Consider the following 25,657-nt stretch of genomic DNA (forward strand, 5'->3'; position numbering starts at 1 on the left):
CACCTGCGGCTGCCCCGACCCCGGCCGCAACCGCAGCGGATTCGGGCAGCGGGAAGCGGCGGTTTCTCCGCGGCGGCGGCCGGGGCTCGGCGGCCTCGCGGGCACGGAGCACACGCGGGCTGGGGGCAGCCGCTCCGGCAGACCCGACGGAGGGCGGCGCTCCCCACCCTCCCCGGCCCCGCCCGGTTTCCGCCTGCCGGCCCTCCCCCGGAAGCCCCTCCCGGCGGCGGTGGCGGCGGCGGGCGGGGCGGCGGCGGCGGCGGCATGGCCCGGGCGCGGGGTGCGCTGTGAGCGGCGCGGGGCGAGGATGGCGGCGGTGCGGGCGCTGCTGCTGCTCGGTGAGTACGGGCGCGGCGTTCCGACAGCCCGGGATTCGGCTCCGCGCGGCGCTGCGGGGGCTGCGCGCCCCGCCCTGGGAGCCCCGCGCTGGGGGGTGGGCGGTGGGCAGCGCCGCGTCCGGGGGCGCCTCGCTTGTTGCCGGGCCGCGCTCTGCCCGCAGCGGGTGGCACCGCGGCCCTCAGGGTGTGCGCGGCTCCGCACGGCTCTGCGGTCGGAGCAGCTATTCGCTGAGTCGACGCTTCTGGAGAGGCAGAAAATCCCGAACGGGAGATGTCCTTCTGCGGGGGCCTCCAGCTCCTAAAGGAGAGAACCTCCGAGAAGAGGAGCGAACGGATGAGATCCGGCGTTAAGGCGCTTGGGCGGCTCTGCTCGCTGAGCCGGGGCTGCCATCTGCCTCCCGGCGCTCCCGCCGCCGTGGGGATGCTGCGGTTGCCGCGCTGTGCCGGTCCCCGCGTGTCCCCGTCTGTCCCCTTGGCGCTGGGCGCACGGCCCGGATCTCGGTCCCCCGCGGCCACCGGGCGGAGGAAGGGAGAGGGGAGAGGCAGCGGGCGGCCGGGCGCTTCACAAAGACGCGAGGGCGGTGAGGCCCGGCTGCGGGTATCTGCCGGGGGAACCTGACACTGGTATTTTTCTTTCCTTCCTTGCCATTCATCTGCTGGTCAAGCCGCGGAGATCAAAGCCGTCCTCCGGCAATTACACGTGGGCCTAAGTCAATAGCCGGACCCACACCTCTCTCGGTGAATAAACACTCCTTCCTCTCTGAGCGTTTCCAAGCGCAGCCCTCAGAGCTGGAATGCGAACTATTCCGCGGAGCAGCGGGTGTTTCCACAGCCCTCCAGGTCCGGCGGCTCGGAACAACCGCGCATTTAGCAGCGGGCGCGGGTACAAACGTGCCCTTTGTGAGCGCAGGGAAGCGCTCCCCTCCTCGGGTCGGGACCTCGGGGAGCGGGGAGCATCTCCCGTCTGCGGGGAGTTGCGATCGGGGGCTGCGAAAGCGGTCGGCAGCGAGTTGGTTTGGGGGCACCGGGGTGGTCCGCTGCCACGTCCCGTTCCGTGCCCGCGGGATGTTTGGGGGCCGTCCGATTGCCGCTCGGTAATTCCGTGCTCCCGCTCAGGAAGCAGATGTTATCTGGTGCCGTGGGGCTGCAGCGCGGCGCGCCTCGTGCCCCGGCGTGCCCGGGGAGCGGTCCTGCAGCCGGGCTGCGAGGATCGGGGCTCCGTGGGAGAGCCGGTGGGTGGCAGGTGAGGCTGCTGCGGGGCGGCAGGCGCTCCGTGCGGCCGCTGTCGACGTCTGGAGGTGTCCCCGGTGAGCCCACAGCAGTGCAGGCGTGCGGTGTGTGTGGGTCAGGGCGCTGGCCGTGGGTGGACACGATGATCTTAGTGGTCTTTTCTAACCTTAGTGATTTTGTGATTCGGATTGGGCTGTCCAGAGGTTTGTCCCACGCTCCCCTTCAGCACGGGATGGGGATGAGCCATTGCTGCCCCACGGGTCACAGCAGGGACTCCATTTTGGGCCGTGCCTTTGTTTGGGGAAACGCTCGGCAGCAAGTGCCATCGCCGTGTCTCTACCTGTGCTTCCTTCCCATCTGTGCATCCCCTGCCGAGGAGCCGTGGAAGATCCACAAGCCAAACACAAGTGCTCTTTGTTTCAAAGCATCAATTTGCGTTGGCAGCCAGGTCTGCAGCGCATGTGCTTTTCATTCACTTCTGCTCCGGCTCTGTTCCTCACTCTGAGTGCCAGCATTTTTTTAATTTTTTATTTTATTATTTGATACAAAAATGTTTTTCCTGAGCTTAAAAGGCTGAGCCGTGCAGTACTTCTAGTCTCAGTGTAAGCCTTGCCATTTCTTGGAGACACAATCCTTGCCTACACGTGGAAGAGCCAGCTCTCCTGTCCTATGAGAGGTGACCGATGTGTGCTGTCCCAGCAGCAGAGAGGGAATGGGGACTCAGAGCAGCTTGCAGCTTCCAAGAGCAGAGGTGGTGGACCACTGGCCTCCCTTCGTGTCAAGCAAAGCCCTGGTTGAACAGAGCAGGCTTCTGCTGAGTTTTGGGTGGTTGTGGGCTAGGGTGTGCTCTGCTGGGCCTCTTGAGTGCCTTCATTGAACCCACGATGTCAGGTGGTGGAGACTTTCGTGAGGCCAGGACAGGTTATGGCAGCCTTTGTGTCCTGCAGGGAAACTGGTATGGGCAGACTCCTGTCTGGGAGACCAGGTGGCACAGCAGCTTTTGGCTGTGTGAACCCTCCAGCTCTGGTGAGCAAGATGGTGTGGGCTGGGAAAAGCAGCAGCACTCCTGGGGCTGGTGATGGGACTGGGAGCTCCTTCAAGACGAGGGACGTGGTTTAGTGGGCACGGTGGTGATGTGTTGGCAATCAGAATAGATGACCTTAGAGATCTTTTTCAACTGTAATGATTCTATGACTTTGTGGCACGGCTGGGATTTAAGCAACCTCCTTTCAGCTTCCATCCTAGAGGACAGGAATGCTGCTGGGTGCAGTTCAAGCCAGCCTGTATAGTGCCAGTGTCACGGCAGTCCCTCCAGCTCTGTACCCAGCACCTAAGGTGTGATCGGCGCCATGGAGAGCCCAAGCCTCCTCCTGGCTGCAGAGGGCAGGGCCAATGTGCCAGTGGGCAGCTCAGGCTGGGCTGTCCTCTCTGTCAAACACCATGCTGGCACGAAATAGGCACAGTGTTGCTTAAGACCTCAGATAAACACTTTCCTCATTAGGATGGCTTGTTGGCTTCTTCAAGAGCACAAAGAAAGCCTTTGATTCCAAAACATACAGCGACTTTCCAAATGGTTAAAGGCAGGACATGCTGTGGCTTGCAAGTGCCTTTGTTGCTCTCGGTGCGGCGTGCTTTGGTGTGTGTCCCTGCAGCCCCAGGGAGGTCCGTTGCCTGCTCTGTGGCAGCCACCAGCAGTGCCCGTGTCAGTGGGAGGAGAGGTGGTGTTCCTCGTCTTTCCCAGCAGGAACAAGAAGGACAACCAGCTGGCTGGTAGGGCTCCGTGCAGGGCTGCGCGTGCAGCTCTCCCACACCATCCCTGGGAGCAGAGAGAAGTTCGTGCTGCTGAGGAGAGGCTGCAGCTGCCCTGGAGAGGGGCCAGTGTGGATAGTCGTCTCCAGCAGCTGAAGATTCGTGCAGATCATTGCAGACCAAAGAAAACAGAGCTTCCTGCATGTTGCTCATTGTTTTCCTTGGTTCTTCTCCCGCCTTGCTGCCTGTCGTGAGCTCTGAAAGCCTGGGAGCATCCTGAAGTGGTGAGTGCTCCGAGAAATGCCAGTCCCCAGGATGAGCCTTGTCCTGTAGCCCCGCGATGGCTGGGTGTCATCCAGGCATTTAGAGGGCTCTGTGTCCTCCGGCCAGGTTCAAGCGGATGTTTAGCCAAGTTCCAAGTGAAAGGCTAGCTATGGAGATGACAGATGTGACTTCTCCACTGGGTTAACTACTGAAGGCTCTCCTGTTGCCCGGCTCTGAGCTGTGGTGTCCACATCCACTCATAGCATCTCTTGTGTCTTCTGGGAGCCAAGCCACCACTGGTGGGGAATGAGATATCAGAGGTGGGCTGCTGAGATTGCTAGGTGATTGCTGGAAATCACAGAGACCTTTAGGATAGAAGTTCTGGGCCTTTCTGTAATTCGGCACTTTGCATTGGGTGTATCTGCAGCAAACATTCTGCAGAGTTATTGATTTGTGAGAGTACTCCAGAAAGTGCTCTGCTTACGTCTTCTTCCCACACGGTGACTTTTCTCCATTTTTAGCAGAGGTAATGTAGCAGTATTTCATAGAGAAACTGCCTTTTAATTAATATTATATGAGCACAGGAAATACTAGCTTCTCTGTCTACTTACCTATTTCTGTGGCTTTTAATATAGGCTCATAATTGGCCCTGATGAAAATAAACACGGATCTGTTCCTTTCTGTTCCCTCTGCCAATGGGGAAAGAGAAGGAGCGAGATGAAGCCTGCAGTCCTGCAGGGTGTGGTGAGAGGCAGGTATGGGGAGGTGTGGGTGATGCTTCATGCCCAGGAGGCAGGCAGAGTGACAAAGAATGGGAATGAGCAGGCAGTGCGTGGCCGTCTGTGTTGATTAGTGTCCCCACAGTGCTTGTGAGCCTGTAGGAACAGGAGAGGCACCGCCGCAGCCGGTGGAGCGAGCCCCTTTCAGGTCTCTCCCCAGTGGCCTTTTGGCAGCTCCGTTTGTCTCCTGTGCTGCTGGGAGCACGGGGCATGTTTTGGCTGCTGGGAAGAGCTGGTGTGTCGTCGGGAGTGCCTTTCCCAGGAGCTTTTCTCGCCTTTGAAGGGAAGAGGAGCAAACAGGTCAAACCTGCATGAAACCAAGTGGAGAAGCAGGATGCTTCAGAGGCTAGCTCACCTCAAGGTGGACCCATGGTACAGCCTGGGCTCCAGCCTGGTTTTGACTCCATCCCTGCACACTCTCCTTTTGAGGCTGGAGGGATGGCGCAGAGCCTCAGTATACGCCGTTCACCTACAGGGGTGGCAGAATGGAGAGGGATGCCAAGGTGTTTCCTTGTGCTGGTATCAGTGCAAGTTCTTGTCTGCACCTCCTCCTGGTGAGCCCCTCAGCTGCTGTCCCCTTGCTCTTTTGCTCCTGGGGTGCTTATGCAGCCTAAGTTGAGCCATGTCTACCTTGGGGTCTGCCAGATAAGGAACCCCTCTGCCTGTCCTGCTCCAGAAAGCAAGTTTAGCAAGGCATCCTCACAGAGTGCATCTGAGGGCCAGTGCAAGTCTGGGCAGTTTTCCTCCCACTGGTGTGATAGGTGGCATCATGCACTGAAGTACAGCAGCTCACCCGAGTAGCTTTGGTGCCAAATGTAGCCGTTCTCCAGCAGGCAGGCCTGGGAGGTCTCACTGGTTTGGACAGTGAGCTGCCAGCCTGGCACCATGGCCAACAGCAGCAGCTGCTGTTCTGCGCCTGCATGGTGATGGAATAGCCAGCCTTCCTGGCTGTGTGCTTCCCCTCCTTGTGATGTTTCCCTTGTCCTGGCCTCCTCCTCCTCCTCCCCCCACATCCCTCTCTCATCTCTGCAGCTTGAGCTTCTGTTCTCTGGGCTGGCTGGGGCTCCTGTTTGCTGAAGGGGAGCACCAGGCAGCTCTGTAGAGCTTAGTCTGGTGTTTCCCATCATCTGCTGGAAAAGATGAGGAAGGGAGGAAAGCATGAAGCCCTGGCCAGGGGCTCCCTCCACACACGCAGCACTGCTGTAAAGTCCTTCTTGGCTGGATTTGGGATACAGGAGCCAGAGTGAGGGGGTGAAGATACAGCAGTGACAGCTACCATGATGCTAGTGTGGCCTGGTAGGTCATGTGTCGTGGTTGGACTTGGAAATCTTGAAGATCTTTTCAGGCCTAGATGGTTCTGGTCCTGATTATCGTGAGACAAGTTCTTGAGTGGTCACAGAATTGTGGAATATCTGGAGTTGGAATGGACCCAACTCATTTTGCAAACTTTCGTATGAGAGATTAGACGAGGTGTGTGACTTAACAAGAACAGGAGAGCTTCAGGCAGAGGCCACCAGCAGTGAATGAATAAATCAGCAGTCATGACAATCAACAGCAAATACCGAGGTCTGACAAAGAGCTTTCATAAAATCACAGAACATCCCGAGCTGGAAGGGACCCCCGAGGATCACCGAGCCCAACCCCCGGCCCCACACTGCACCCCAGCCCCAGTGTCAGTGGTGTCCCAGCGCTCCCTGAGCTCCGGCATCGGGGCCGTGCCCACTGCCCCGGGCAGCCTGTGCCATGCCCACCGCCCTCTGGGGCACAGCCTTTCCCTCACCCCCACCTGCCCTCCCCTGATGCAGCTCCATGCCGTTCCCTCAGCCCTGTTGCTGTGCAGACAGCAGAGCTCAGCGCTGCCCTCCGCTCCCTGGGAGAGCTGCAGCTGCCATCAGGCCTCCCCTCCGCTCCTCTGCTCTGCGCTGAGCAAATGAAGATGACGCAATGCGATTTGGTTGCTGCAGGGTCTCTCCTTGTGCCCTGAGCCATCTCTGGTGCTGGCAGGAGTTTCCTGGCCCTTCATTGTCACCTGAGCTCTCCTGCACCACCAAAGGGGTTTTGCATGGTAATGACTTTTGCATTCTCGAGGGTCCTCACTCAATTTTGGGGAAGCATTTTGTCGTACTTCAAAGCCACAGTGCAGGGAGCACATGGCTCATCCTGACTTTACTTGACATCTGTCTGCTGTGCTTCCTTTAATGGGAGAGAAACAAAACAGCCTTGCTGTGTCAGCCAGAAAGCCTTGCCTTCATAGGATCATGGAACCACAGAATCATCTGGCTTGGGTAAGACCTTCAAGATGACCAAGTCCAGCTGTCCATCAGACCTACTGCATCCCATTGCTTAACCATGTCCCTTAGTGCCACGTCCACACGTGTCTTAAACAACTCTAGGGAGGGGGACTTGCTGCTTCCCTGGGAAGCCTGTTCCAGTGCTTGACCACCCTTTCCATGAAGAAATTCTTAACGATGCCCAACTTAAGCCTCCCCTGGCACAATTTGAGACCGTTTCTTCTCAATACTTGGGGCAGGAGTCTGACATTCTCCTTGCTGCAGCCTCCTTTCAGGCATTTGTAGAGCAGTGACTCCTGTTGTCCTTTTCCAGACTGACCATCCCCAGTTCCCTCAGCCGCTCCCCATCACATTTGTGCCCCAGACCCCTCACAGCTCTGCTGCCCTTCTCTGGACACGCTGCAGCCCTCGGTGTCTTTCTTGCAGTGAGGGCCCAGCACTGAGCGCAGCACTCAAGGTGCGGCCAGTGCGGAGGGACGCTCACCTTCTAGTCTTATTAGCCGTGCTATTTCTGATGCAGGCTTCTTGGCCACCTGGGCATTCTGCTGGCTTCTGTTCAACCCACCCAGACCAGATGTGTCTCCAACCTGCTGCGTGCTGCTGGTAGCACGCGTCAGCCATAAATCAGCGTTCCTGAGGAGGCCAGGGAATTGCTGGAGGGCTCCGAGAGCGCCTGGGAGAGTCAGTTGGCAGCACCAGTGGGTGCAGTGAGCTCAGCGCTGGTGCTGAGTCACCCTCAAAGCATGTGTGCTCCTCACTGGGGCTTGGCAGCCCAGCCGACACGAGGTCTGCGCGGGAGCCTTTGGCTGACGGGCCGTTAAGGAGGGTTTAATTGAGCCAGCAGGATTTCCAGCTCCAACCGCCAGGCTTGCGGCCTTCTCATCTTGCTTGCTGCTCTGTCTCGAGGGCTTGGTGGTATTGGCTCTGGCTTCAGCTTGAAGGTCGGGCAGCACCTGATGTACTTCTCTGCGGTGATCCTCTGCATTGCAGGGGCGGTGGGCTCGGAGATCTGTGCCTCGTGGTGTGAGGCTAGCTGGGCTTGGGTGGCTGTGGGCCACCACACAGCCCTGTGCACTGCATCCTTTCCCTGGAGTTGCTCCCACCAGGGATGCCCAGGCATCCTCTTGTGACAGCTGCCAGGAGGATGGACACAGCCCTGCGTGCAAGGCATGGTTCAGAGCATTGTCAGCCTGCCTTCCAGATGGCCGGGGAGTTGTTCTGACCGAGGCCAACTGTGCTGGTTCAGCAGCCCGAGCCAGCTGTGGGAGACGCCGTAGCTGCTGGGATTCCCTGGCTCGGTGTAGCATCCCCACTGCAGGAGCAAGGTGCTGGGCATCCGCCATCAAACCAAGACTGCTAACGAATCCCTTGGCCTTGGAGACCACCTGCCTAGCATGCGGGCTGTCCCACCAGACTGGGAGCAGCCCTGCTCTTTCTGAGAGTGAGGAGGAACCTTCCAGAAAGGCCTCATCACTCCATGGGTTCAGAGCGATGATCCTGGTGCTGTTCTGGACCTCGCTCCCCACCACCACCCTGTCCTCAGCCATGTTGCTTTGGGTGGCTCTGCTTTTATCCTGCTGCCTGGAGGCCACGCAGGTAAGCTGGTCCTCGTGCAGAGCCTTTCTCTGGGTTGATACTGGGATGTTTTCCCACAGTGGATGTTTGAGCAGCTCCTGTTCCTGCTTCTGAACTGCGTGGGGTGGACTGTTCCCCTTCCCACGGCCAGCTGCCCCCAGCACAGTGCTGTGAGCACTGCCTCCATGTTCACTCCATGACTGATTTACAGCCCTCGACCCCCCGGTGGCTTTGTTCTGCTTTCGTGCAATAACTGCTCAGAAATTTGGCTGTGCCATTCCTGAGGACGGGCCCTGGAAAGGCAGGGAGAGTTGCTAGCCATGGGGAAGAGAATCCCCGCAGCTCCCAGTCTCTCTGAACAGTGCTGGGGAGGCTAATGGGAATTGCACTACATGTTTATAGGGTTTTTTTCTGCTTCTTTTTTTTTCTTAATTCTCAAGCTTGATTTGAAGGCTTGAGTGGAATTCTTGGTGGTTGCCCTGTATGCAGAGGTTGGTGGGGAGAGGTGCTGTGGTCCCCACCACGGAGCAGCTGAGGCTCGATGTTCTGCAGGGAGCCAAGACGCTCCCAAACAAGGGCCTGCATCTGCCGTGCATTGCAGGGCTCCTGCTGTGGGCCGTGATGTTCTGTGGTGGCCCGGGTCTGGTGCAAATGCAGTCTTACATTGTCACACAGGGCTGGAGGTGAGGAAGGAGTGATCCAGCTCTGCAGTTTTCATCTGGGACCCAAGCCAAACTGTGGGATGTACTGTGAGATGAGCAGATGCTTCCAGCTGTTACAGGATTGGGATGCCTCTGTGTGTACTTTGAACTTGGGTTGCTTTATCTCTGGATCAGTAAATCCCACTTGGAAGGCTGCATATCTGGGTGCTTTGCGACAGGACTCTTGGAAGAATTTCTGGTCCCTTTTGGTTGCCAGGTGTGTGGCATGGCCAAAGGGACAAAGAGAGAGTGTTTTCCTGCATCCCTCATTGTCTTGGCCTGCCCTTGGAGCTCCTGGTGCTGGAAGCCAGAGCCACTCTAGCACAGCATCTCTTGGAAACGTGGGGTTGGACCCGTCCAGCTGTGCTGGTGACTCACATAGGGATAATCTTTTTCCCAGGCACGAGGCAAGTTTTTCTTTTTACTTTAACTAGAGTGGGACACATTGTGGTTTTAAAAGGCTAACGTGATGGGTGCCCAAAGGCGTTCCAGATGTCGAGCTTGCTCAGACCAGACTCGCCATGCTCGGAGCTCCTTGCCTGCATCAAACCATTTCCATCTGGCCTGGCGGGGGAGAGGGGTTTATTGCAACTCGACCCATTTGAGAGGCTTTCTCAACTGGAGCCTCTCGCAGAGAGGAACGTGCTGGCTGGAAATCATTTGGAGATGCAAATCTCTCTGGGTGTTTGGCTTGGCTGCTGTTTCTGCAGTATCTGCTAAGCAGTGGAATAGACTGTGCACGGAGCAGGCGCGCTCTGAGCGGCTGCTTTACGTGGCTGTAGGGACCAACCCACCAGGCGGTGGAGTTGCTTGTGTTATTCAGCTGTAATGATTTTTTTCTTGCCTTGCTGGTGCAAGTGAGTGTGCTGGCTCCGTGGTTGAGACCAGGAGGGGATGAAAAGCTGACCCGTGTGTCGTTCCGTGCCAAAAATCTGCATTTACAGGAGCGTGTTTGTAATGAACTGTGCCAGGAAACACATGGCTTGCTCGAGCCGTGAATGGGAGGTCTGTACGGGGCCCTGCACACACTGAGAGCCTTGCCAGGACAAAGAGCAGATGCTGGCGTGCCGTTCTTGCCTGGTGGCAAGGCACTGCTGGCAGGAAAGAATGGCTGCTGGCTGTTTGGAGTGATGGACCTCCATGGGGGGGAGAGAGAGAAGAGGGTGGTTTTCCATGTCTCGATGGAGATGATTTGATCCTGAGATTGGGGCTGCCCATGCCCGTGCCACATTGAGCTCCCTGGGGCATGGGACTCGAGAGCAAGCTGCTCGGTGCTTTCTGCTGAGGTTGGATGCTCTTTTCCTATGAAGGCTGCCTCTGGGGGGTGCTGCCTTGATGGCTGTGCCACCTGTGTGCCCTGGAGCCAGAAGGGGCAGCTGTACCCCTGGAGGCACCAGGCCCCACGCTGCCAGCAGGTGAGGGGAGTGGCAGTCCCCTGTGCTGTGTGCTGCACAGCCTCATCGCCAGCACTGCCAGCGGCCTGAGTGCCGCACTACAAAAAAGACGTGCCCAGAAGTACCTCCTCTCTGCAGAAAGGTGGTCACTGCAGGGTGCCCAGGTCCTTCTGCAGTGTTTGAGGTCCTCTCTGCCAGGTAGCCGTGCCCTGTGCCACAACTCCCTGGAGGAGCTGGCTGGTTTTGCACCCGGCTCTTTCCATTGCATCCTGGTACCTTTGGTGTTGGTTTTCTTTTTTTGCCCTCTTCAGCTGAGCAGATGTGGAACTTCCTGCTGATGGGAGAAGATAGTTCCCTTCTGGGGAGGATGCATGCAGTGTGTATGCTCTGTGTTTTGCTGCCCTGAGCGCTGCAGATGCATTGTAGTTCCTCTCATCCACATACCCAGCGTTAAAGGAGCTGGCTTGCACATGTGGCAGGGCAAAGGCAGGGTGAACTTTGCGGAATCGCTCTGGGAGGCAAGGCTGCAGGATAGCACTGCTGTGGCCTAGCTGCAAGCTGCAGAATCCCCACAGACCTTTCCAAACCAGGAAACCTTACAGCCTTTTCCTAATTCCTATTCTCATGCCTTTAGCATGTTTGGTGGCCAGCAGCTTTGGGATTACTCACATCCTTACGTCAGCCGTGGTGTCTCAAGAGCCAGCTAACCTAGGCTTTTGGGGGTCAAAAAGAATAATATGAGTCCTTTCTTTATTCCCTTGTGTCCTCAGCCCAGAGCTTGCCCAGCTCACTGATGCCACGATATGGGTGGCCCCTGGTGGGGAGGGGCATGGATGTCCCAAAGCGACACGCAGCACTGCTGCCTGCTCCCAGCTCTGCTTCCCAGCGTGGCTGTAGGTGAGCTGCAGGCATGGCAGGGATCAGGGCTGTGCAGCAGCTGAGGGCTTTGTGGTCGAGGCTGCATTCCCCAGCGATGTCGTTAGTCAGGGAGACAATGATCTTTTCGGATCGCTTCAAGATGCGGGCCGCCAGGCGGGGCAGGGATTGTGCTGCCTGGCCGCCTCGGTTCGTGCAGAGCTGCAGCTGCCAGATGGGCTTGGAGGAGTTTGGGAGGAAGGTGTAGGGGCCAAGTCTTGGGGACATCCCAAGCCCAAAAGGTGCATTGAGATCCGCTTGGTGGCAATTCAAGCCAGAAATGCAAGTGTTTGCGTGAGGGTGTTTTCCTGGGAATTTGCCGTTTGCAACCTTAAAGCGATGAAATTAATTTTGAGCAGGGCAGTATCTCAGTGCATGAAGGGCGCTGTGTTCCTGGATCTGGATCCTTGCTGTGAGAATGCACTCGGAGCTGGCATGTGGCGGAGCCTTCTCTCCTCTTCCCACTGGTGCCTGTCCCTCCCCTTTGTGGGGTCTGGCAATGCCACCAGGGGACCCACAGGTACCAGTGCTGCTTTCCTGCACCATTCACTCAACCTCCGTCAGCTGCCTCACCTGGAAGCTTCCATGGTTCCATTAAATACACCTTGGGTGAAACTGCGCTGGGTGTTTGCAAGCGTGCTGAGTTTAAAACCACATTTATCCAACTGGGCCGAAGCTTTCCTGAAGAGCTCTGTGCAGCCACAGCTAAAATGATTTTAGGCCAGAAACATGTGTTGAGGGTTTCTTCCCCCAGCCGGGGATGGTTTGTGTCACATGCACATGCAGCTCACTGGTGCTTGCCAGCGCGCGCATTTAGAAGAGCTGCTTGGCTGGGCCCAGCCACACTACGAGGGAAGGGCTCTGCTCTGGCTTGGGTTTACTGAGCTGGCTTCCTGTGCACATAGTAGAAGTGGTGTTGCATGAGTATTTTTTCAGGTGGCGATGCTGCCCAGCCTGGATTAGCTTGTGAAGTCGCACGCCGTGGTGGAGACGTCTGATCAGACAGAGCGGAGCCAGTTCTGCCCCCACTCAGGTGCTGCAGGAGCTCTCATCTGCCAACTCGGGCCACTCTGGAGGACTCCAGCAGCTCAGCCCTATGTGACCATTGCTGTGCCACACAGCGACGCTGAGGGCTCTGCTTCCCCTCTCCAAACACTGGGCTCTGCTTCTGTGAATTGAGAGCGTCCAATTCTGGGCTTCTTGTGTCTTCTACTTCCAAATGGCTGTTCCATATCCAGCTGCTACCCGTACAATCATTAAGATTGGAAAAGGCGTCCATGGTCAGCTAGTCCAACTGTTGCCCATAACCGTGATGGCTGCTAAACCACATCCCATGTTTCCTTACAGCCCAAATCTCACTCGTTGGGTTCCAGCTTATGCAGCCAGTGTTTCCATGGCACTTTGGATGCCGCTGTCAGAACACAGCACAGGTCTCTGGCTCTTACTGCGCTTTGATGCTTACTTATCCCAGTTTGCTTTGGCAGGCACACTCGATGAGGTTGTTCATGGCATGGATCTCACCTGACCTGAGCTGGTTGCGTCCGTTTCTGAGGTTGGAAGACACAAATGCTTCCTCCTATTTCACCAGGGAGCTGGATCCCAGTGCCTCCTAACATCTTATCAAATCTGTGCTTCCCCTGTGGAACTCATAGCGAGCTTTGTCCACGTTCCCTGTCCCTCTGCAGAGCTGTCCTCGTGCAGAGCTGGGAGCGCATCGCTCCGGCCGCTTTCTTCCTCTCCTTCGTGAGAGAGCACTTCAAAGATGTTCGACATCTGTCTGGCTTGGCTTCCTTCCTCACAGAGCGCAGTGCTGGGAGCACAGCCCTGCAGCTATCGGCGTGCGCTGAATTGCCCTTTGTCTGCTCGCCTCTCTGCGGCCAGCTGGTAACCAGAGCAGAGCGCCTGCATGGCTGGCTGCGGCCAGGCGGCAGCCGGACAGCGGAACGCTGGTGCTGTCCCCAGCAGCCACACTGAGCGCTGTCTGCAGGTCCCCCAGGCACTGAGGCTTCTTGTTTGGAGGGAGGATGCTTGGGTTTTCCAGCGCCGCAGGAAGCTGCAGCATGGGTTTGCTCGCTCGTGTCTTTTGCTCAATGAGCTCAGGCTTCACAGCTGGGTGGGGCTTGGGGCTAGTGGCCTGCTTCCTCCCTGCAAAGAGATGCTTCCAGCCATCCAGAGCCACCCCGTGGCCGCTATCGGGCCCTGTGGTCAGCCACTGCAATTTCTAGTTTAGATTTCGGCTGGCAAGTGTAGATGCTCTGCGCTGTGCTCCAGCAGCTATGTTCATTCGCAGGGGTGATCCTTGTTCCAGAGCAGTTTTTTGCTAGGTAATATCTGAGTATGTGAGATAGAGTCGTGGTCCCAAGGAGAGAGGGTTTGAGGAAAGCCTGGAAATAGCTCATGTGTTCTGCTCTGGGATGATCTTGCTGCATGGTTAAGGCTTAGGGCATGTCCCAAAGAAGCAGATCAGGAGGGGTGCAAAGAAATACCTGAGCTGCCCAAAGATCCAGCTTTTTGGCAGCAGAATCCCTAGTCTGGATGCTGTGAGATGCCTCCGTGTGCAGGCTGGACGTACAGCAGCCACAGCTGGAACCCCATGGACCTGTGCTTGGCTCAAAGCAGCCCCCTCCACAGTTGCTGGGAGGTGAGAGCCTTAGAGCACCAAGCCTCTTTGAATGTAGGTGCGGGAGTAGCCACGATTGATGAGCTCTACAGGGGATTGTGCTTTGGAAGATGTTTCTCCTCATGCTGCACTTTCAGCTAGAAACTAGAGACCAGTGTGAGTGGCAGTGCTTCCCCACTGCTCTCCGCGCATCCACGTGCTCTAAGTGTGCCCTCCTTTCTCTGTCCTGCAGCGGTGGGGGCTCAGGCAGCCATCCGTTTTGCCAAGGAGCCGTACTCACAGGATGCCCTGCATGGCCGCAGTGCCATCCTCCGCTGCGAGGTGGAGGAGCCCACCTACGTGGAATTTGAGTGGCTGCAGAACGGGCTCCCCATCCAGGACACGGAGCAGCGCTTCAAGGAAGGCAGCAACCTCCAGTTTGCTGCTGTCGACCGGCATCGCGATGCTGGGAGCTTCCAGTGCGTGGCGAGGAACGTGCAGACCGGGGAGGAGGCTCGCACAGCCAACGCGTCCTTCAATATCAAGTGTGAGTTTGGGGCAAGGGCACGGTGCTCTCTTGGGAGGGTGTGGGACTGGGAATGCCTGCTGGTGTGTGGGGAGATAGTTGGACAAGGACTGAGGAAGCACAGCATAGGCCAGGTAACTGGGGTGCCGGAAAATGGTCTTCAGTTGTACCAGGGGAGGTTTAGATTGGATATCAGGAAGAATTTCTTCAGGAAAAGGGTGGTCGGGTGTTGGAACAGCCTGCCAGGGAGGTGGTGGAGTCCCCATCCATGGAGGTGTTTAAGAAGTGTGTGTCTGGAGTACTTTGAGACATACGTTGGAAATGTTAGGTTGGCGGTTGGACTTGATGATCCTAAGGGTTTTTTCCAACCTAAAAGATCCCTCTCCAGCCCACACATCCGTCATGCCTTTTAGGCCTTTACATCTTGTGATGTCGCCAAGGCTCTCAGAGATGCTGCCTTCCCCATTTGTATAGATGAAATGGGGATGTTACAGCACCAAGCGCGTCCTGAGCGCTGCAGGTCCTTTCAGAGCCCATCTCATCCCTTAAGGAACAGCTACACAGGGCAGAGAGAGACATTTGCAGGGTGGTGTCCCTTTGCACCAAGCTGCCTGGTTTTTCCTGCGTTGGCACCCAGCTGGGCTCAAGAACCAGCCGCTTGAGGCTTCCTTTGATCGCGCAGGGATCGAGACGGGCGGCGTGATGCTGAAGCAGCCGGCCAGCGCAGCTGAGATCCAGCCCTCCTCCACGGTGGTGCTGCGGTGTCACATCGACGGCCACCCGCGGTAAGGGTTGCCTCCCAAGGAGCCCGGCCGGAGGTCCCCCCCCCGCGCCTTCGCCGCGCGCTCTTCCCCTCTCTCTGTCTCTCTCTCCTCCTCTCTCCTGCGAGGACGCAGTAGAGTCTAGGGAAGGCGAAAAGCAGGATTGAGCCTGCGGCCGAGCACCGGGGGAGAAGGCAAACGGCTTCCTCGGAGCCGCGTAGCGAGGAGCACAGTAAGGACGGGCTGTCACAGCCTGGTCGCTGCGCTGCTTGGTGTGCTGCGGTCACTCTCCGTCGCTTTCCGATCATGTCCCGTCCACTTGGCTGCATGTCTCATAGCTTCGTGTGTGTGTCGGGGCCAGCGGTGGGAGCGGAGAGCCAGGGAAAGGGCCATCTCTGGGCTGTCCCCTCCGCACACCCACTCGCCAGGGAGCCCAGCAGCCGCTCGGCGCCCGCTCACCCTCTCGCCCCTGTCTCGCAGCCCCACATGGCAGTGGTTTCGGGACGGCGCTCCGCTCCCCGACGGCCGCGGCACCTATTCTGTCAGCAGCAAGGAGCGGACCCTCACCCTGCGCAGCGCCAGCCCCGATGACAACGGTCTCTACTACTGCTGTGCCCGCAGCGCCGTTGGCTCCGTGTGCAGCCAGGACAACTTCACACTGAATATCATCGGTGAGTCGTGTCCCCAATGTCCCCAGTGCCCGGGCCGGGGGCTCTGTTTTGGGTTTCCTGAAGCACAGTGTTAAGCTGCGGGCTGCTCTGCTTTTCTTACCCTCCGGTGGTCTCTGTTGCTGCAGATGAGAGCTTCCCCCAGGCGGTGATCGTCCCGCAGGACCTCATCGTGACCAAGAATGAAGAGGCCATGTTTGATTGCCAGTTTGCAGCCGTGCCCCCTCCCACGCAGGAGTGGCTCTTTGAAGACAGCCCCATCACCAACAGATCCAAGTAACAGGGACCCCAGTGATGTGGGCAGGGCTGGGAAGAGTGGGGAGGGAGCAGCAGAAATAAATGAGAGAGGCCAAATGCTGGCTATGCCCAAGGGCAAGTGTTCAACATCAGGCTGGCCACTGGAGAGTTGGTTTCTCAGCTTGGATGATTTGGGTTTGACATAGCCTTGTTCCTTATGTGGAGCCTTCATCAGCGAAAGACTTACAAAATGCTTTGTTCCTGAAGAAATCAGTGAGGCCGTGAGTCTGAGATGCCTGTGCGTGACAATCCCCAGCACTGGGGATGTCTCCCAGCCACAAATGTTTGTGTGTGGTGATTCATGGAGCCAGCGCCCCAGACACCCACTCAAGACAGTTCGCAGAGCCAGGGACACGTTCCAGTACCAGATACCCACAAGTGGTGTTCCCCAGGCTCAGGGATGCCTCCCAGCCTCCAGCATCACGTGGCAGTTCACTGGGCTGATGGCTGTCTTGCAGCTCCAGCTGCCTGCATGTGGTGACTCCCAAAGCCAGAAACGCTTGTGGGCCCCAAACACCCATGTGTGCTGTGATCCCTGCAGCCTAGGATGTCCTTGCAGAGATTGCCCATGCATGGTGATCCCCATGCATCTCCCAGCCCAGCCAGGTTGCCTGTAATGGGGATGTTGGGCCAGAGATGTCTCAGAGGGACTGTGCCAGGCAAGCGGTGCCACCTGGGGCCACATGCCCCATGGCCTGGCAGCTCCTGGGCGCCACCTTGTGCCCCTTTTTCCCTTTCCTGGCTGAGCCATCTTTTGGAGCTGGCTCATTTTGGGGTGCATCTTTCTGGAAGCCAGCTCTGCTCCAAGGAAAAGACTTCTCTTAGCACATCTCCTTGGTGAAGCCTGCATCTCACTTCCTCCTTCATTCTGCTTCCCCTGCCTTGGTTTGGCACAAAGACCTCCCCATTTGTTCTGTGGGTTGCTGTGGGACATCACGGGGCTTTGGCTCTGCCCCACGTCCTGCAGAAACGCCTCCTGAGGTCTGCTTCTCCCCTCATGCCCAGGACAACTGTGTTTGCCAATGGCTCCCTGCTGATCACCCAGGTGAAGGCCCGCAGCACCGGTGTCTACAAGTGCATTGGCCATGGGCAGAAGGGCAAAGCTCTCGTGCTGAAGGCGACTCTGCGGCTGGCAGGTGAGGTCCTGGTGACGGGGCGGGCAGTGGGTCTCATAGCTGCACTGACCCTCTTGAGCTGTGGGATCACATAGTAACCATAATAGGCCGGTAAGCTGGTACATATAGCTTGTGCACATTTTCCCTTGGCTGGTGGCTCCTGTGGGGACAGCGATGTTGGCAGGATGGCCACACTGCCCTGTTTGAGCCCAGCTGTCTGTTGTTCCTCTCAGAGATCGAAGAGATGGCACCCTTCTCCCCGAAGGTGTTGACGGCGAACCAGGGGCACCGTGTGTCCTGTGCTGCCCCACGGGGTGTACCCACGCCCCAGGTCTGGTGGGAGAGAAACCAGGAGCGGGTCCCCACTGCTGGCAGGGTGTACCAAGAGGCAGAGCAGCTCGTTTTCACCAGCATCACCGAGGCAGATGCGGGGACCTATACATGCCATGCTGCCAACAAGGCTGGGGAGAAGAAACAGGAGCTGAGCATCACCGTGGCTAGTAGGCAGCTTTCTGAGGAGGGCTGGGAGCATTGGAAGGGGCTGAAGGGGTGGTTGGGGAGAGCTGGGGTGGGATGTGGCATTCCTGCATGTTTCATGACTGGTTGCAAACTGCCTATCCTGGCCAAGCTGGTACTGGCTGGATGGATGGGTGGTGAGTAGACCTGTGTGACCCCTCGCTTCCATGCTTAGCGGTACCCAAGTGGGTGGAGATGCCCAAGGACAGCCAGCTGGAGGAGAGCAAACCAGGATACCTGCATTGCCTCAGCAAGGCTTCCCTGAAACCTACAGTCACCTGGTACCGCAATGGCGTCTCCATCTCTGAGGTGAGGTGACAGGGCAAGCCCCCATGGCTGCTTTTCTTTGCACTGTGCTCAGGTCCAGAATGCCTGGTGCTGCTCTGGACTCTACCTCCATCCCCCTGGCACCTGGGGGCTCAGAGGGCTGTCCCTAGCCGGCCTTGTGCTCACGGGATGGTGGTTGGAGAAATGGGTCTGCCCCTGTCTAGGACTTGATGTGGCCAAGCCCTGGATTGACAGAGTGCCACGGACAGGGTCTGAGCCCAGTGCTGATGACTGTCGTTTCTGCTTCCCTACCCCATCTCTGGGCAGGACTCACGCTTTGAAATCTCAGAGAACGGGACGCTGCGCATCAACAACGTGGAGGTGTATGATGGGACTATGTACAAGTGTGTGAGCAGCACGCCGGCGGGCAGCATCGAGGGATACGCACGGGTGCACGTGCTAGGTATGCTGGCAAGCACTTGGTGTCCATTCCATGCAGGGAGCTCTCTTGCCTGCAGGAGAGCCTTTGGTGCCTCCCGTGGCCAGGGCACCTAACGGCACCTCTGTCTCTTGCAGAGAAGTTAAAGTTCACCCCTCCACCCCAGCCGCTGCAGTGCATGGAGTTCAATAAGGAGGTTACGGTGTCCTGCTCAGCCACTGGCCGGGAAAAACCCACCATCCAGTGGACTAAAACAGGTGAAGGGGACTTGGATGGGATCTGTCTGTCTTTTATATGGATACCAGGAGCATCTCAGAATGGTTGAGATGGGAAGGCATCTCTGGAGGCTGTTTGCTCCAACTGCTCAAGCACTGCCACCTAGAACTGCTCGCCCAGGACCATGTCCATATGGCTTCTGAACTTGTGTTGGCCCACTTCAGATGGGGGGAAGCTGCTGTGTGGCACAGTGTATCACCTGTGGCTGCTACATCCCTCTTCTTGCCGTTCTGCAGATGGGAGTAGCCTGCCATCCCATGTCAGCCACAGAGCTGGCATCTTGTCCTTCCACAAGGTGAGCAGGAGCGACTCAGGAAACTACACGTGCATTGCCTCCAACAACCCACAGGGTGAGATCCGTGCCACTGTGCAGCTGGTGGTGGCAGGTGAGGGTTCTTCAGCAAGCTTTCCTGTTCTGTTGGGGCTCCTGGGTGGCACTTGGGTAGGTGGCATGTCCTTCCAAGGGAGGAGATGTCTGGCCTGACCCCAAGCTCTGCCCCATGCTGCTTGAGTATCTGGTGTGCCAATGTGTTGAGTACAACCCTAGAGGGCACGTGCCATGCTGCTGTGCTGGCCCTGCCCTCTTGCATGTGCTCAGTGTCGCTCCCAGGAGCTGACAGCCTCCATGTCGGCCTCTCTGCCTCCAGTTTATGTCACCTTCAAGCTGGAACCAGAGCCTACAACTGTGTACCAGGGGCACACAGCCATGTTCCAGTGCCAGGCAGAGGGGGACCCCGTGCCACATATCCAGTGGAAAGGGAAAGACAAGATTTTGGATCCCAGCAAGCTTCTGCCCAGGTACACAGCCTCCATTCCATCCTGTCCCAGGATTCAGCTGTCCCAACTGGGACAGGATTCAGCCCTTGTCCCTAGCTAGAAGGGCACACAGTCAGTTGTCTCCATATCCGGGGGCCTGGGCTTTCTTAGCTTCAGCTCGTTGATTGTTCTTGGGCACTGCATGGCACGGGATGCAGAACTGTTACAGCAGGGATATGAGGCAGCGCTGTCCTGGGGATACGAGGCTGCAGGTGCCCCAAGCCTGCCTGTGCCCTCTCATGTGTGCAAAGGGCTCTGTGTGGTTGGCAGGATTCAGATCATGCCCAATGGCTCCCTGGTCATTTACGATGTCACCACCGAGGACTCTGGAAAATACACCTGTATTGCCGGCAACAGCTGCAACATCAAGCACCGCGAGGCCTTCCTCTATGTTGTAGGTGAGGGAGGTGCCCCGTGCTGGGACGTGGCCTCCTGCCATCGCGGGCCCCACTGCTTCCCTCAGCACATTCTCGAGGAGGGTTTGGGAAATCCCTTTGTGCCCTGATGGCTTTGGTGCTCTCTGTCCCACAGACAAGCCGGCAGCAGAAGAGGATGAGGGACTCGGCAGCCACACGCCCTACAAAATGATCCAGACCATCGGGCTGTCGGTGGGAGCAGCTGTCGCCTACATTATTATTGTGCTGGGGCTGATGTTCTACTGCAAGAAGCGGAGGAAAGCCAAGAGGCTGAAGAAGCACCCGGAGGGCGAGGAGCCCGAGATGGAGTGTCTGAACGGTGAGGCCATCACCCTCGATGGTGGGGGCTTCCCTGGCAGCCCCATAGCACTGAGGTGGAGCGGATGAGGGTGAGCAGGGAGCTCCTGGGGCACAAGGGGCTGCTGCTCACCCTTAGGGTCTCAGGCTGTTGGTTTTGGCTGTGGCTGGTGGCAGGAAGCTTCTGCCAGGTGAGAAATAGGCCAGGAAAAGGTGCTCTTCTGTAAACCTGAACCCAAGATACCTCTGCAGCATCATTTTCGCTTCCAAAAGCTGCTTTAGTTCTTCCTTGGGCATCATGTTTGTTCTTATGTCAGTGATCCCAGGGAGGACTTCTGAGTGATGGGGAGTGGTCAAGTTTGCTTCCTATGTAGTTCCCTGGACCTCTTCCTGCACCAGTTCTCCAGCATGCCGCCTCGGCCTGATTTCTGGCAGTTGCTGTGAGGTCCTGGCAAAATATCACAAAGGCGTTTGTCAGCTGTTTTCCCTCTTGTATGGATTCTTTGAAGTTGGAACCAAACCTCCAGAAGTCTGGCTGTGGAACCTTCTGAGAGCCAGGATGCTCCTCTGCAGTTCTGTGCTCTAGTGCTGTCCCCTCTGCAAGCTCTTCACGTAGCCAACTTGCAGACAGCCCATGTGCCAGCAGACTCTGGCCATCATCCTCTTCCTTGGAAAGGATTTGTTTGAATCCTTTCTCTCGTTTCCTATTTTGTTTTGTTTTTTTTCTCATTTTATTCTAATCTGTCTTTATTATATTTTTCTTTCTATGCCAGTAGGCTTTGCCTTTTCTTATTCCCTTCATGTGGAACTAGGTTAACTCTCAGAGAGTTGTGTCCTCAGTAGTTGTAGCTCTTGCTCAGCTGCACAGATGTCTGCACTTCTCTCTGGCACTTCCATAGCCTCCCTTGGAGAAGTGGTTTGTGTTTTCCTTCCGATGGAATGACCCCCAACATCACTTGTGCTGTGGTCCCCGGTTAGCGAGGTGACCTGAAGTATCTCAGCTACACCTGGTGATAGGAGTTCCCTGCCTGGATACCAGCTGGCTTTGCCAGTGCCAGACAGATTGAACCTTCCTGTGGATTTGAGGTGGCCACAGATTTGCTTTCCATGGATTTTCTGTAAATCGATGTATTCCTAACAAGTCGGTCATCTTTTGAGGTCACATCCCTCATGGATGTGGCATGTGCATCCTCTGCTCCTCCTCAGTGTCCCTCCATCTGACTGTGCTGCTTTTTTGGGTGAATATGGAGGGTATTTGGGAGGTTAACCGCCCTGGAATCTGATGGGAGTATTGAATTTCCACATTGGCACACGCTGATTTCTCCAGGAGGTGCTCACATGGTGCAGGCAGGTGGGCAAAGCAGGGCTTTGTGCTTGGTTCCCCTTTAATACTTCTGGATGCCCAAATGAAACTTCATCCCTCGTGGTCCCTTTGTTATCACCTGTCTTGTCAGAGCTCTGTGAAAGATGGGGATGTCTGCTCAAAAGCACTGCCACCCACTGGCGCTGTCTCTCAGCAGCAGAGTCCTTGCTCTGCAGCCTTTGGTATTTTCTTGGCACGGTTGCAGTGGTCTTGTATCATCCTCTTGGCTTCGGGCTTCTAGTCTTGAGACACCATCAGTCACTGCTGCAGACAGCAGAGGCTCAAACAGCCTGTAAGTGCTGTGCTGCTGGCAATTAGCATAGAAGCAGGGTGAGCACAAGTAGTACGGAGCTTTGATTTATTGGGCAGATGGTGTTTTTTTGCTGTGGCCTTCTGCAAGCACTGCTCCAGCCTGTGGGCGAGGACAGCGTGTCAGTGGCCACAGCTCTGAAGTTAGCACATCTCAGTCTTCATGGCACCAGCCTGCCCATGGCAAAGCCAGGTACGACCAGGTGTTTTCTTGTTGCTTGCCACTAGGCAAGCTGAGATGGAGTGCTCTCAGCAATGCACGGTGATGCTGCACGTGTGTCACCTTAGCTCAGTGCTGTGCTCTGCACTTTACATTCAGCCCATAAAAGTTTTGCTTCCTAGTGCTTGGTCTGATCCAAGCAGTACGTGCACAAAAAGGCACCGTTTGCTTTCTACACCACATTCTCTTTGCTACAAACACAGATCTCTCTGCTTTCTTATGGCAGTAAAGATTTCTGCTGCTCACTCGCTTCTCTTTGTGTCAGGGAAGTTTCTAGTGGGCTTCCTAATCATAAAGTCTGCTGGTATTAACTGTAAGGACAGCACTCTTTAGTGCTGCTTTAATCCAGGTGGTAAAAGAAAGTCCAAGCTGCCCTGGTGTGGCGGGTTCCAGGTTACAAGGAGGTAAGCATCACAGGAGCAGAGGGTCAGGTCAGATGGACCCAAGGGTTTCTTGAATGTTAGCATGGGCAGGGCCCACTCTACCTCATGTCTGATGTGCTCTGGTTGTGCAGACTTCTATCCACAGGCAGTTGTGATGTAGCCACCCCTGGGGGATGTCAGCGTGGTGTGGGACAGACAAGGCCAGATGGGGCTAGTTGGCTCTGGGACCAAAGCCATTGCTCAGCATCTGATTTCAGGGCTGGCAGAGGTGGGGCCAGACGTGAGCCCACAGGGAGCAGCTGTGGGGAGGGCACTCTGTGGGGCTAGGCAGCAGGCTAGGGTGCTTGAGGTGTCCAGAAGGGGCTGTTGCCCAGTGTGATGTTGCTGGCACAGCCTGGCAGGATGCTGAAGCCATGTGTACATCCCTTGCAGGTGGTACTTTGCTGCAGAATGGGCAGACGACAGCAGAGATCCAGGAGGAGGTGGCCTTGACCAACCTGGGCAGCAGCTCTGGGGCCAGCAAGCGGCACAGTGCCGCTGACAAGATGCACTTCCCTCGTTCCAACCTGCAGACAATCACTACCTTGGGTATGCTGGGCCACCCTGTCCTGCTTCTCAACAAGAAACTCCTGGTCTAACCTCCAGTGTGTGTGTGCCAGCCAGGAAACTCAGTGCACTGGGGCACAGAAGGTCCTGCTGCTGCCAGGCTACCTGTCCTAATGCATGCTGTATCCCTCTGTGCTGCTCTGCACTTCCAGGTAGGGGGGAATTCGGTGAAGTCTTCCTGGCCAAGGCAAAAGGTGCAGAGGATGGCGAGGGCGAAACGCTGGTGCTGGTGAAGAGCCTGCAGACAAGGGATGAGCAGCTGCAGCTGGACTTCAGGCGCGAGGCAGAGATGTTTGGCAAGCTGAACCATGCCAACGTGGTGCGACTGCTGGGGCTGTGCCGTGAGGCTGAACCGCACTACATGGTCCTGGAGTATGTGGATTTGGTAAGGGTCCTGCCAGCAGCTCCTGAGCCTGATGTGGATCGTTGTCAGGGGAGACTAGGGCTGGTGGGATAGAAAGCCCTTTGGAGCATGGATGACCTTCTGGAAGCACGGGCCTGCTTGCCATGACCTTAGCCCTTAGGGAGATACTAGCTTGCCCTACAGGGACCAGGAGGGCCGTGGCCCATGAAACAAGGCTCCCTGTGAGCTCACCATGTCTAGACACTATGGGGACCAATGAGCGTTGGTAGAGCATTGCCTCTGAGCTTTCGTCTATCTCCTAGGGGGACCTGAAGCAGTTCCTGAGAATCTCCAAGAGCAAGGATGAGTCCCTGAAGCCTCAGCCCCTCAGCACCAAGCACAAGGTGAGCGTGTGGCTTTGAAAGCACCACAGCGCTGGGGCTGCTGGGGAGGGCTGCCGGTGCCAACGTCTCGCTGGGGCCAGGTGTCTCTCTGCACGCAGGTGGCCCTGGGGATGGAGCACCTCTCCAACGGCAGGTTCGTGCACCGGGACTTGGCGGCCAGGAACTGCCTGGTGAGCGCCCAGAGGCAGGTCAAGGTCTCAGCCCTGAGTCTCAGCAAGGATGTGTACAACAGGTCAGCCGGGATCCCGGTGGGGGGTGGGGATACGGCGTGGTGCCCATCTCACTCACCACCTGCAACTGTCCTGCCGGCAGCGAGTACTACCACTTCCGCCAGGCCTGGATCCCGCTGCGCTGGATGCCGCCCGAAGCCGTGCTGGAGGACGAGTTCTCCACCAAGTCAGACGTGTGGTCCTTCGGGGTGCTCATGTGGGAGGTGTTCACGCAGGGGGAGATGCCGTACGCCCCGCTGGCGGATGATGAGGTCCTAGCAGGTATGCGGTGCGCCTCGTGCGTTCTGGCCTCCGTCCTTTTCTTGGGGCCAGCCAGGCCGTGTGATGGGCACGGGACTGAGGGTCTGCGTGGTGGATGCTCCTCGCTCCCCATGGAGGGGATCGTGCCTCCTCCCAACATCCTTTTGCTTTTGCTTCTTTGCCAGGTCTGCAGTCAGGAAAGACGAAGCTCCCGCAGCCCGAGGGCTGCCCTTCACGCCTCGCCAAGCTGATGCAGCGCTGCTGGGCGCCCAGCCCCAAGGACCGACCCTCCTTCAGCGAGCTCGCAGCCGCCCTCGGGGACAGCCCGGCTGACAGCAAAGCCTGAGCACCTTGCTGGGGAAGGATGCGGCGGGGCGGGCGGGGGCTCTGCGGCTGCCCCCAGCGCTCCCGCAGCCTTCGCTGAGCCTGACCCCAACACACGGCACCAGCGGCTGCTGGACTCAAAGCACAAGCCAGTGTACTCCCCTCACACACCCCTCTCCTCCATGGGTCCAAAAAGCCCGTGGGCTGCTGGCACCGGGCTCGCCCTCCCCGCTCGCCACGTGCATATCTGTCCGTCCGTCTGTGCTAGGCATGCCTGCGGGCATGGGCCCGCCATCAGGAACCCGAAGTGCCTGGCATATGAAGGAGACGCTCCACCACCTTTCCCCACATCCCTTCCCCGTGCCTTTTTTTGTACGACTCCTGGGGGCAGCGCTCTCCTCCTCCTCCCCCCTCCCCGGCACGCTGCCTCCTCCCCACCATAGTATTTCTGTTACTGGAACGCAGCCTAGAGTGGGTTAGTTTGTTTGCTTGAGCGGAGGGTACCGCAGCCAAGAATGGTTGGGTTTTGTTGGGTTTATATGTGCTGCTCTCAATAAAGAAGGCTTTTTTTTTTTTTTTTTTTCTTCCTCTCTTTTTTCGGTGTCTTTGGTGGCACTGCTGTCACTGCCTGCTTGATCTTTCTTCCCGGGGTCAGGAACCCAGGTCTGCAGGAGATTCCTGCCATTACATCTTGTGCATCTCTTGGCAAGGAGAAGCCCTGTGCTGGGGCAGTCCCTGCAGCATGACAAATGTGTCCCCTGTGCGTGGCAGTGAGGGTTTGGGACAGTCGCAGAGAAGCTGTGAGCTCTCCAACATCAGAGATGCTCAGCCCTGGACTGGATGGGCCCTGAGCAACCTGCTTGAAGTTGGCTATGCTTTGACCATCAATGGAGCGATGGTCCAGTGCGTGGGATCCCCTGTTGGCCGGGGGAAGGCTCAGTGCAGAGCATGAGAAGGGTTCACTTCTGGAAATTTGCTAGAGTCGTGTAGGTTGTAAAAGACCTTC

At 57.2% G+C, this 25,657-nt stretch overlaps 1 protein-coding gene across 1 annotated transcript; it reads left to right on the forward strand.

The window, feature by feature from the left end:
- Positions 1 to 307: 307 nt before the first annotated feature.
- On the forward strand, positions 308 to 24,673 carry PTK7 (protein tyrosine kinase 7 (inactive); the record flags this gene model as incomplete). The annotated part of the gene is made up of 20 exons (XM_079550575.1): positions 308 to 338; positions 14,089 to 14,382; positions 15,044 to 15,146; positions 15,603 to 15,793; positions 15,919 to 16,066; positions 17,093 to 17,223; positions 17,436 to 17,702; positions 17,894 to 18,027; positions 18,313 to 18,448; positions 18,562 to 18,681; positions 18,937 to 19,086; positions 19,348 to 19,498; positions 19,787 to 19,914; positions 20,048 to 20,251; positions 22,937 to 23,092; positions 23,263 to 23,495; positions 23,777 to 23,857; positions 23,938 to 24,089; positions 24,170 to 24,348; positions 24,513 to 24,673. The coding sequence occupies 20 exons, from the start codon at positions 308 to 310 to the stop codon at positions 24,671 to 24,673; spliced, it is 3,150 nt and encodes a 1,049-aa protein (XP_079406701.1).
- Between the last annotated feature and the right edge of the window lie 984 nt (positions 24,674 to 25,657).

The sequence above is a fragment of the Tetrao urogallus genome (assembly GCF_951394365.1).
Source record: "Tetrao urogallus genome assembly, chromosome: 2".
Classification (NCBI taxonomy): Eukaryota; Metazoa; Chordata; class Aves; order Galliformes; family Phasianidae; genus Tetrao; species Tetrao urogallus.